A 12585-nucleotide genomic window follows, 5' to 3' on the forward strand; every position below is an offset into this window, starting at 1 on the left:
AAAAATTATATAGTAAACAATTAACTGCAATTTTTTAATTTAAATTAATCAATTTATTTTTAAAATAAAATACAGTAAAAAATCTAACATCATAACTATATCAATTAGTATTTTAATTAAATCATTTGTATAAAATAAATCGATTTTTTTTAAACCAAATGGTAAATTTCTGCCTTTATTTCCACTGTATTTAAAGTCTTGAAACAATAATCAAATAACGACTCTCAACTTTACATTAAATTATAACTACATTTAAATTTTTACCATAATATTAATAGATAGTTACTCATTTTATCTGAAATGAAATAGCACTAAAGTTGTTAACATTATTTTCATCGTTTTATAAATTTTAAATCCGTTAATTAGAAAATAAAAGAAAGAAACGAGTGGTGTATGGAGGGTAGAAAATGAAGTGAAAAGAGAGAAAATATGACCAAACACTATAACACAGTTACACAAGGCCAGAAGCTGAAATCCTCAACTCAAAACACAAAACAAAAACAGATGCATGCCAAACAAACACTAACTACTAAAAATACATATCCCAAAATCAATAATCATACAATGAAATCTCTTTAACTCTTGCATGCACCAAACATCATCATCATCATCATATTTTGCAAAGAATATTATAAGGTTAAAACACTGAAGTTGTAAGACCATGATCCATCCATCCATTCAGTTCCAGGTTATTTAGTCCAATGCTAACTCCTCCTCCTCCTCCTCCTCCGTCAGACGCGCGACGATTCTTTAGTGTCAGGGACCGGGGAGCCTCTGTCAAGGTCGTCTTTGACATGGCCGGCCGCAGCAGCGCCACCAATGTCACTAATGTTTCCAAAAAGCAGCACAACAATGGCAACAATGGCTGTGCAAAATGCAGCCCCAAAGGAGGTTCTAATGTGTCCAGGCGCGACCGAGCCGACTGTGAATCCGACACATAATCCGGCAGCTCTCATCCATGCATACCAGATCGAAAATGCACCCTCTTTACCTGATGGAGCACAATCCAAAACCAATACCCTCCCAAAGGCATGCAAGATCCCTGCAGCCGTGCTCTGGATGGCGCCGAATACCACCAAATGGCCCCATTTCCAGTGACTATGGCCAAAGTAGAATCCGAAACCGGAGGCGAAAAGGGACAACAAGAATCCCACAATTTGCAATTTAACCGAATTCATCTTAATTAGATGCTGCATTGGTTGGAGCAGTGGTAGAGACACAAGAGGGAAAAGGAAATATGTTAGCCAGAACAAGAGCAAGTGAAGTGGCTTGATGCATAGCTCTCCAACTATGAACAGCACTCCCCCGGTGAAAATCGACATTGTGGTGAATGATGAGAGGAAAACCCCGGCTAGGCCTCCGATCGCGTGAGGGTATTTGAAGATCGAAAACGGGTGGAATTTCGACGAGAATGAGATGGAATCACTTGTCCTGTCTAAGGCTGTGAAGATGTGTAAGATCCCAACAAGCCAAATTAGTCCACTGAAGATTGACACAACCCACAGGCTCATTATATCCCGCTCCGTGATCTTCAGTTCGCCGATCATATGGTATATGAAGGCCGAAATCAAGGCTGCGCCTAGCAGCCGGCCGCCGTGCCATATAGGTTCAGCCAGCTGGACACACCTTGCCTTATTGAGAATTGGCTTCTCTTCAACGATGGTCCCGTGAAGGCACGGATCATTAGTCCTAAGTGCTGCGTGTGCGCCGCGCTAGCCACCGTGCTGGCCGCAACAATGCCAATAATGTACGGAATGAAGATGGCTGTGGATTTGAAGAATCCGGCCGGCAGGCAGAAGAAGACGCCGAGGCCGGTCGCAGCCGCTGTGATGAGCTTTGGGAAGTGTCCGTCAAGGTGGAAGGACAGGAATCCTAGGATTGGAACAGCCAATGCCAAACCTGTAGCCCAACCAATTGATGTCCATTCCAAAGCAGAGTAACTCGATCCACCAATTGTTTTACTTGTGAGCTTGATGTACCTGAAAGTCAAAGTCGTTAGATAACAATTTAGTCAAACCTATCAAATTATTTAACTACTATCAGTTATCAACTTCGCGTGAATTTCTACCGTAGTTTTTGTAATGTACTATTTTACTTAAAGTGAAATAGTTGTTAGAAGATAGTACTGTACCAGAAGATAAAGGGAAAATAAAAATAAAAGCGTGTAGAGCCGTTTGAGTTTGTTAAAAAGTTATATGTAATGGAAACAGTTTCATGTTGTCGGCACTTTAAATTGCATGCTGTAATATAAAATAACAAACAAAGCGAGAAATAAATGGCGACAATCACTCCATACAAATTATTTAACGAACCAAGTGGCCTTCCTCATTGCTTTCAAAAAGCCAAAAAGAATTCACAAATTGTAACTTCATAATTAAAGCACCTACTTTAAATTTTTTTCCTTCCATGCCTAAGAAAATAAAGTGAAGTACCATATAATAGTGTATATACATATATAGTATTTTTTAATATATAATACTCTATAGTCTATACTAAATTACTAATCTTAATTAAGGTTAAGTTGAACATAAGTTTACCGTTGTGGACACTATTTTTCATCATAAATATTCAAAAGGGTACCCGAAGACTTTTGGGTGAGTCCGACAAAGGCTAATTAAACTCCCTAGGTGGAAAGCATAGATTTTTTACTCCTTTTATTTTTCTCTCTCTTAATTTTTCTTTTTTATTTTTTTTTTCCAATAATTTGGGTTGGGAAGGGATAAGACTTAAGAGTAAGACATAGCATGGTTCTGTTTTTCTTTGTGCATCAAAGGGTGGAGATAGAAGCATAGTTAATAAATAAGGTTGATGTCCGGTGGATATGGATATGAAGGGTACCCATTTGAAAGAGAAAAAAAAAAAAGGAATCTTAACCCTTGAGTGAGAGTAAAGTAACATTGTAAGAGAGCCACAATAAGGACACGGCTTTTCATGATTGCGAACTATAATGGAACCGGACCCAAAAGAATTAAAAAAATAAAAAATAAATAAGCACTCTAATGGAACCCTATGCTTGGTTTATTATAAAGCTTGTTTTCCTAATAGTTTCTTTTCTTTTTTCCTTTTTTTTTTTGAGAAAGCAAAACCCCAAAAACAAAAAAAATCCCTTTTTTTTTTTCTTTCAACCTAACCCCTCCTCTCATTACCATCATCCATAACCACCAAACCCATTTGAAATTTTTGAAACACCCAAGACTCATAACCTAGTTTAGATCAAAGACTGCATAACATGATACACAAAAGCAACCCTTTTTTTTTACCAACTAAAAATTAAATTAAAATCTACATATTGTACTTCTACTAGGAAAAAAAAAATAGCAATTATTAAAAAAATGAAATTAACTTTTGCTAGTGAAATGTTAAGCTATAAAAAAAATCTAGAAAAATTTAAAAAAAAAAAACTTGACTTTAAAAAAATAAAAAAAATATAGGTACTCACAAGTGAAGCTCCTTTTGGGAGCAGTGTAGGTCTTGGTGGTTCTTGTTCCATTGTTGGAGTGAGTTAGTTGGCAAGTGTTGTAGCTGGCTTATTATGAGTGGGAAGAGAATTGGAACGACAACGGTTTGAACAAAGTAGAAACAGAACTCATAAAGATACCATCCAAACACTTCAAATCTTGATGGCTTCTCTCCAACTTCCTCATAACTACTTCCGTTATTGTTGTTGGTGTTGTTGGAGTTGTTGTAACCGTCTCTTGCTCTCAGAATCTTCATTGCACTGTTCTGAAGGTCTGGCCTTGAAGACCCACTTGTAGTGCTACCACTCCTTCCTCCTCCACCTTGTGCTGCTCCTCCATGGTGCCCTTCTGCTTCCACTGTTACTTCTTTCATGAGGACTAGTGTGAGAGAAAGAGAAAATGGTAGTAGCTGAAGAAGAAGATGGATGTGTCAGAGAAAGTAAATAATGGGGGTTAGGAGAGAAGAGAAAAAAAAGAAGAGGGAAGTGGGGTGTGTGTGTGTGGTAACAGAGGTGACAGTAAAGAAGGGTTTGGAAAACAGCTATAATAGGTTTTATAGACTAATAATAAACCCTTCTTGTAGGGTGATAAAACGCTTTTAAGGGGCTCCTTGCTAAGCAAAAACAAATTAACAAAAAAAAAATTAGATTATATATTCAAATAGGGGATATTTTTTTGGTAATGGATTGGAAGAATGTATTATGTACAATTATAAAAAGTTGGTGTGTTTTTTATGGATATAAAGATATTTTTTAATTAAAAATTACAAATGGAAGACTCATATTTGAGTGAGAATAAAAAATTGAAAGTCTAATTTTGGGTGAGGGTAAAAAACTGAGGGTCAATTTTGGATAAAAGAATAAAAAAAATTCAAAAAAACTTAAATTAGAGAGTCTGATTTGCTTATTCAAAATAAATTTTCAGTGTTAAAAAATACAAATCTAACCTTTAAATTTGTAACTTTTTAAAAAAAAAAACACATATTTATTTCTCAGATTTATAATATTCATACAAAATAAAAATACATTAAATTTTCACATTATTAGAAAATACTACTTGTATTATAATACAAAGAATAAAAACTCTCCAAACAGGCCCTCAGAAATTTTACCATAGACGTTTTCACTTTAAGAAAATTTTATTATATTGAGGTTGTTAAAATTTACAAAAATAAAATATTTAAGTCCATATTTTAGTCAAATTTATTATTTTTATTTGGATAAATAAGTTTTAAAAAATGTGACGAAAAAATTTATATAACTTATTTTTATATAATTTAAAAATATAATAAAAATTGTTTGAAGAAGACAAAAATGTCTAATACAAAATTTTTTAATAACTTATTTAAATATATACTCAACAAATTATATAATAAAAAATATTATATGTATAAGAAAATAATTGTGTATATTAAAATTATGCCATCAAAATTAATTATTAGTATAAAATATATACTAAAAATAAATTAAATAACACATTTACATAGTAACTGATTTTGTAAAAAAAATGTTATTAAATTAATTATAATATATTTACATATAAATATATATTTTTTATTTTATTTTAAATATATATTTTATATTTTAATTGTATTGTATATAGATAACTGATTTAGTGATAAAAACAAACTTTTTTTAAGTTAAATAATTAATAAATATTTGTTTTTAATTAATTAATTAATTTATTATTTTATTGACTAATTGTTTCTGAAAAAAGTGTGTTAATAAATCGTGTGAATAAGTAATAATTAAGAGAAAATACAAAAAATGAAAAAAGAAAAACATTATCTGACTGAAAAAAGATAGTTCATTGTCATTATTCACTTCGCATTTGCTTTTGTCTTCTTTTTAGTTTCTTAGGGGTAAAACTTATTTATATGATATAATACGAACAAAAGTAATTAAAAAAGTTAGGCAGGGAAGAGGACGTTAGCTAGTATTAATTACAATGGAGAGTATATGTACGGGTAACATATAAAATATCGGGAATTTGCTACTTAATTAAAAGTATTGTTAATGTATTATCTTTGTGTATATTTTTTATATTAAAAATAATTGATGAAAAATAAACAAGATAACATTTTTTTATATCATAAAAAATACAATATATATATAATTATCCAAATACCATTTTTTTTAATCAATATCTTATAAACAGGAAAAAAAAAACTTACAATATTTTTTAGTTCAACGTGCACATACATGAATTACTGTACCTCTTAAACTATGTTTTTGGTTAGTAGTTGTCATTGGTACAAAAATACACAGGGGATACAAAATTATATTTAATTATTATTTACATCTTATTATAAAAATGTGATTACTCAATTTATTTATTTTTTATGAATATTTTTTATAAAATTATTATTTATATATTAAAATTAATTATTAATATAATTGTATATAATATATATATAATTTATTTATTTTTAATATATATTTATATTTTAATATTATATTAATAATTAATTTTGATGGTTAATTTTAGTATACACATAATAGTATGTTTTTTATTGCTAGAATTTGATACTTTCATATAGAGACAACTTTATTTATTACTTTACAAACTCTTGCTTTGATAAAATGTTTAAACTAAGGACCTTATGGTATAGGTGTGTGCTTGGGAAAATGTGCATATTAATTAACTTTTGTATATATTTTATTATTATTAAGAAATTAAATTGGCATGAAGCATGTATTGTATTCATGTGTTATAGTGATTAATTACCAGCGGTAACCGTCGGCTTGTTCGATATAATAAATTAATAACAAATTAATAATGATTAACGTGGTATATGGTGCTACCTAGATTCTGTCACATTGTGCAATGTTGCATCATTTTTCAGATTCCATTTTAATTAATCTCACTTGATTGCTTGTTGACAAATCCTAATTTGTAAACCAACAAAAACAACCTTAGCTTGGTCGTAAAACAAATTAAACCTCAAAATAATTGTGGTGCCAGAAGCCAGATTCTGTCACCTTTGTCCAAAGTTTGCAGCACGGGCATTGAGATACAGTTCTACTGTTCTAGCCAGTTGCATGATTAAGAAATTTCAGTTAGTTGGTGATAACAATATATGATGAAAAATAAATAAAAGAATACATACTAAGCAATGCAATAATAATGTTTGTTTATTTGTTCCGTTGCATATTAATTGTTTTAATAAGACTAAAGTGATGACTACTCCTAAGAAACTTAATTAGCTTATTTGCATATTAAGGTACAATAATTATGTTTGTTATGAAGTGATCAAATTAATCAAAGTCACAGTTTGCAGAGACAACTGACTTGATTTGAAGTTTGCATGGTAACTTTGATGTAACTCAACCACAAGAAGGTTTGGCTATATATACATAATAATAAACTACATATTTTCCTTGATTTCACACTTGACCTCATTTGAAGGATGCATATGGTAACGTTAATCAAACTCAACCAGAGACCTGAATGCATAAACTATATGTTTTATTTTTGTTTATTTTGCTTCTCTGCTACGGTTTTGAAAGCCTCGCTATATATAAATACATAGACTCAACAAGTGTACGTTTATGTACGCCTTGTGGTATTTAATTTTGTGTTTATTTCAGTTAAGTACATTTGTATTTAGATATTGTGATTAATTAGGATCACAAATAATAAACAAAAATATATGATTAATAACACTCTCACTTGTAAAAAAAAAGTGTAAATTACTTCTTTAATTTAATTGACATAATTAATTTTTTCTACAATTATTTTTTTTATTTTATTATATCAAAAGTTAATCTCAAATTTAGGATCTGTTTGGATAGGTTCATAAGTAATCATTTTTTAACTTTTAACTTATGAAAATATATAGTATTAATGTCTGATATAATTTTTAAAATCAAATTATAACTTTTTAAGAAGCTATTTAAATGCTTATGAAGAAGTTAAAAAAAATGACCTCTCTCTTGATAAAAAAAATTATCACATTTTTTTTAAATAAGCACTTTTAGAACTAAAAAATCAAATACAAAATAACTTATATATAAATTACTTTTAATATAATTATTTATTATTTAAACTATTTTTTTAAAAAAATAATTAAGCTATTTATTCAAACTCTTTCTTATTATTACATTCACAGCTTTATAAATTTTCAAATAAAAAATCTAAATTCTATATTATTAATAATCCTAAAAAATATCTCAAATCACTTCAATACATTTTTAAAAAAATCAAAACATCTTAAATTGTTGGTTTGTGACTTGAAAAATAAAATAATACATAATAATAAATTACTATCAATTCATTAATTATAGATATTAAGTGTTTAAAATAATAAATATTATACATATAAAATTATATACATTAAATTAGAGATTTGAATAATTTTTACTATATAACTTATATTTTTATATAGATTATTATAAAATAAAAAATAAAAATAAAATATAAACAAAAATTAAAAAACAAAATTTAAAAAATAATTATTAGGTCATGATATTAAAATCAATAAATAAATATACATGAACATATTAGAGCAAAGATAAAGATTAGTTTTTTATGAATTTAGTTCAAAATAAAGGTACATATCAAAATTATTAATTAAAAATTATAAAAAGATTTAACGTTTAATTGTTTAATGTATTTATTGCGTATTTGTTCAAATAAAAAATTTAACAATTTTCATTAATAATAACCTTAAAATACCTTCATTTTATTTTGTATTTTTTCCTTTTTTTGGACGGCAGAAACATGAATTTAAAGCTGGTAATAATTGATGACAGAAACTATAATAGACATGTGATGTGACTGACGTTGAAGTTGGTCAAATTCTTCATATGAAGTATTGGCCCAAACTCATTTATTTTGGGCTGCTGTGGATTTTGTGACTAAAAAATGCAGATATATTATCGCAGACCCAAAAAACATTGTTTATTTATTGTAAAATATATGGCTTTTTAATGGTAGAAAAAAGGGACTATTTTGTTGAACAAACGAAAAGAGGACTGTTTATAATGGTTTTGATTATGCGATTTGATTTATCATAAATCACCTCTATTTATTTTTCTCCAATTCAAGATTATTTCAATAGACATTGTTCCTAAAATGTCATGAATATTATGTTACTTGAAAGATTCTTTATGCTGTTTAATTAAAATGTGGGTTAATTCCATAATACTTGAAGATACATAACAAATATTCTTTTAGAGTTAAAAATCAGGTATTCATCTTGTTTGTTGTTCATGAAGTACTTGGATAGAAATCGAATTGGACTAGATTTTTTGAAGTGTAGGAATATTAAATCATACTTGACAAACAAATTACTTCTTTTTATATAGTAGTTTGTCTAATGGGGAGTTTACTTAATTACTTGCATATTTATCTTTATTTTCTTCCCTTAGTTTTTAGAGGTTAGGTAAATCTAAAAGTTTTAAATTTTCTAAATTCAATAAAAATTGCTCTTTGTTGACTTTTTTTCCGTATTGAAATAGAATTTAAAAAATCTAAAAAAGAAATAACCAAAATTAGAGATAAACGCAAATCAAAATCGGATCGAATTCGATCAAATCTGCACAAATATTATATAATCGAATCGGATCTAATATTCACTTTTTTTAGTTTGGATCCGATCCAATTCGATCTGCACATTTGCGGGATCGAATATCGGATATATTCGCAAAACATAAATATATTTTAAAAAGTTTATTTTTATTAAAAAATATCAATAAAATTATGTTTTTCTGCTCTTTTAAACATGTTTACTCCTAAAATATTATTAAACATATTTTTTTTAAATAATAAAAATAAAATAATACAATATATATGATAATTATTAGTTGAAAGAAAACATAAAAAATATTTATTTGTTTACTCATTTATTTATTATGTATCCGCAGATATGCGGATACTTACCTAAAATTCACAATTCAATCCGATAATTTTGTGAATCAGATCAATATTCATAATTTTAGAATTATATTCAAATAAACATTACATATATGCCGATTGAATCCATACTCCTAACAAAAATTAGATACAAACTACTAGAGATAAAGGAGGCTTCTCTGTGATCTCATAAAGGATTCTGATTAACTCTGGAGGAGGGTTATTCCAAAATAAAAAAAATTTCATACAATTCTAAACTCTTTTTTGCCTACCGCTTGACATATCTATTATCTTCTCTAAAAATATGAAAAAACAAATTTTCAATCATTCTTTTTTAGCGCAAAAATTCTTTCTTCTTGGACCGATTAGTGAAATTCCCGTGTTCGGGCCTAGGGTTAAGCCCATAACACTAGTGAATAATAATCATAAGGTCAGATTGCTCCATGCACGAATGTTTTGTATGATGTTTGTGCTCAAAGGAGAGCTCTAGTTCCAAGAAAAAAAAAAAAAGAGGAGAGATCTAATTTTGGATGTAATTGAAAGAGACAACAGAAAAAGAATACAATATTTGGAGCATGAGAAAAAGATTACAATAAATTGTTATCCATATATGATATGAATTGATGATGAGTACAATTATCCCGTTTGCAAAAATGGGAATAGATGCAATAATAATAGCTATTGAACCTAGACACACACAATAGCTAGTTGAGAGGATGATATCATGTGTTGAAGGATAATTTGTTGAGACTTGAGAGTAATAATTAAGTAATTTATCTAGTTGTTATAAAAGTTAGTTCTGTTAGTCATTTTTTTTATTCCGTTAAGAAGATAATAGACTATTTGTACAATGTGTATAATGGGTTATTGAGTTACAAAATGAACATCCCCCATACTAACTAGAATAATCGTCCGAGTACTAGGGATAATAAACATCTTCCTAAAATATTAAATTGATTTTAGAGTTTATCAAAGATCGAACTCTTGACCTTTCAGATATAGCGCTCTAATACCATGTCATGATACCACTAATCTCAAAAGGTTCAGCAGATGAAAAAGGTAACACTAATGATTATATCTCTAATACTCCATAAACTTCTATTGTACACATTGTACAAGTATTTTATTAGCTCCTCATACTTTTTTATTGAAGATAAAGCGATTTGAACCTGCAACTTCTTATGTGAGTATAAAAAGACTATATCATTTGAGTTATAATTTATTGGCTAGTTATCTTAGCTACTAAGACAGAAAGATGATTCACAATTATAAATTTATGAATTTATGATTGGATCTAATAAATTAAATCAAACCTAATAATTCAACTGAGCCCTGAGTTATGAGAAACAAATACTTGTATAAATAAATTTACATGATAAGGACATGAATTTTAGCTGAAATTTTGTTTATTATTATTTCGTGTATTTTTTAAAATTTTTATACAGATTTCATTAGAATTGTACATGAATTTTAGCTGAAATTTTTTTTATTATTATTTCGTGTATTTTTTAAAATTTTTATACAGATTTCATTAGAATTGTGTTCTCTAAATTAGTTTTTTTTGTAGTTTTCTTCTTTTTTTATTTTTTGGTTTGCACTAGGGTATTCATCAGGCCGGAAGCCCAATGACTAATCTCTCGGAGGCACACAAAGTGGACGACCCTCCCAAGCAAGCAAGCTCCATTCCCATCCTCCAGTGAGTATCGAACTCGGGAGAGATGGTTAAGGGACATAGACCCTCATCCATCTGTGCCAATTTAAGTTGGTTGTAATTTTCTTTTTTATTTTTTGGAATTTTATATTCCAGTGTCTATAAAAAAAATCAACCAAGTCAAACTAAATTGGATCAAAACAAATTAAGTTTAATTATACCATAAACAAATCGACCCAAACCAAATCAAAGCAATCAATTGGTTCTGTTTAATGCTGAAACCTACTAGTTGGTTTAAACAATATAATGTAGACGTACTTAGTTTGACAAGAATAATAGACACCGGTTTTGGCATGTGATCCCACCGTCACCCCAACAATGCGATCCATATTTGGATTGTATATTGCAATGCATAAATACTTGTTATATACCAATATAGAATCCAACTCTTCCCTAATAATATGTAGATTCACCAACATAGTTTGTTTCTTTGCAATTCCCAAATGTAATAATTAACACAAAGCAAGAAAATAAATAAATTAAATTAAATAGGAAAGAAAAGAAATGAAAAGTAATTCATTTTTTTCACTAATTGAAATTGATGAAAAACTATTTATTCACTTTCACAAAAAAGTGAACAGAAAAAGAGTTTGCTTATGGAGAACTACCAACTATCCACACACAAATTATTTATATCCATGGAACAAAGCGGTGTTGAAGAAGATATATATATTTCAGTCGGATAAAACCCCAGAACAAAAGGAATAAAATCCAAGGCATATAAAAACGAGCACAAAACGATAAATACAATAAAATAAAGAAACAAAAGTTAAGACAAAAAATAAATAAATATAAGACATTATGAAGAAGAAACAAAGTGTTTATTAGATCCTGAAAGATCATGAACTCCCACGGACTCAACAATTCTAGTGCCATAGTGCCATAACATTGTAACAATAACTCCCACATATACTGATTCTTTTTTTATCCCCTAATTTATAAACATTTTTGATCCGTAAAAATAAAACATTTGTGTTAAAATTTTAAAAATTTTCAATTTACGAGACAAAAATAAAAACTTCTTGACACTAAGTGAAAAAATAAACTATTTTTTCTCTCCTATTGAAAAATGTTATAAAATAAAAATTGAATTATCATTTTTATTATGTGTCAAGAGAATATTCTGGCGTCAGTTGCCAATGGAAGAAGCGAAACGTGTTAATGTAAGTGGGTCCCACGCCTTAACTCAATCCATGTGAAGGGTATGAGGTGACCCTCACTCTTGGACTCTCTTCTCAACTAATTTTGGGCTTTTTCTTTCTTTGGGCCTAACAGAATATTCCATGCTGGCATCCACGTGGCTCCACCTTTCTCCCCTGCATTCCGCTCCACGCTTCCAAATTTTGCGACCCAACTCATATACCGTTGGATCATCATACATTCATTTAGCAACTTAGTTTCTTTATCATACAACAAAAATATACCGTTGAAAAATTCGCATATGGTTTTAAAAAATGATTTTTTTTAAATGGATCATACAAATTAATTTAATTATTTTTCGTGTCTATTAATTATTAAATTATCTACTAATATAAAATATATATTAAAAATAAATTAAAT

General features: G+C 28.7%; 1 protein-coding gene across 1 annotated transcript; it reads right to left on the reverse strand.

Moving 5' to 3' along the window:
* Positions 1 to 396: 396 nt before the first annotated feature.
* Positions 397 to 3981, reverse strand: LOC130983062 (uncharacterized). Its single transcript, XM_057907237.1, has 2 exons — positions 3440 to 3981; positions 397 to 1979 (listed from the first exon to the last, which is right to left on the reverse strand). Exon 2 carries the CDS (start codon positions 1545 to 1547, stop codon positions 732 to 734), a length of 816 nt encoding a protein of 271 aa, XP_057763220.1. The 5' UTR covers positions 1548 to 1979; positions 3440 to 3981; the 3' UTR covers positions 397 to 731.
* Positions 3982 to 12585: the final 8604 nt, after the last annotated feature.

The sequence above is a fragment of the Arachis stenosperma genome, chromosome 5 (assembly GCF_014773155.1).
Source record: "Arachis stenosperma cultivar V10309 chromosome 5, arast.V10309.gnm1.PFL2, whole genome shotgun sequence".
In the NCBI taxonomy this organism is placed as follows: Eukaryota; Viridiplantae; Streptophyta; class Magnoliopsida; order Fabales; family Fabaceae; genus Arachis; species Arachis stenosperma.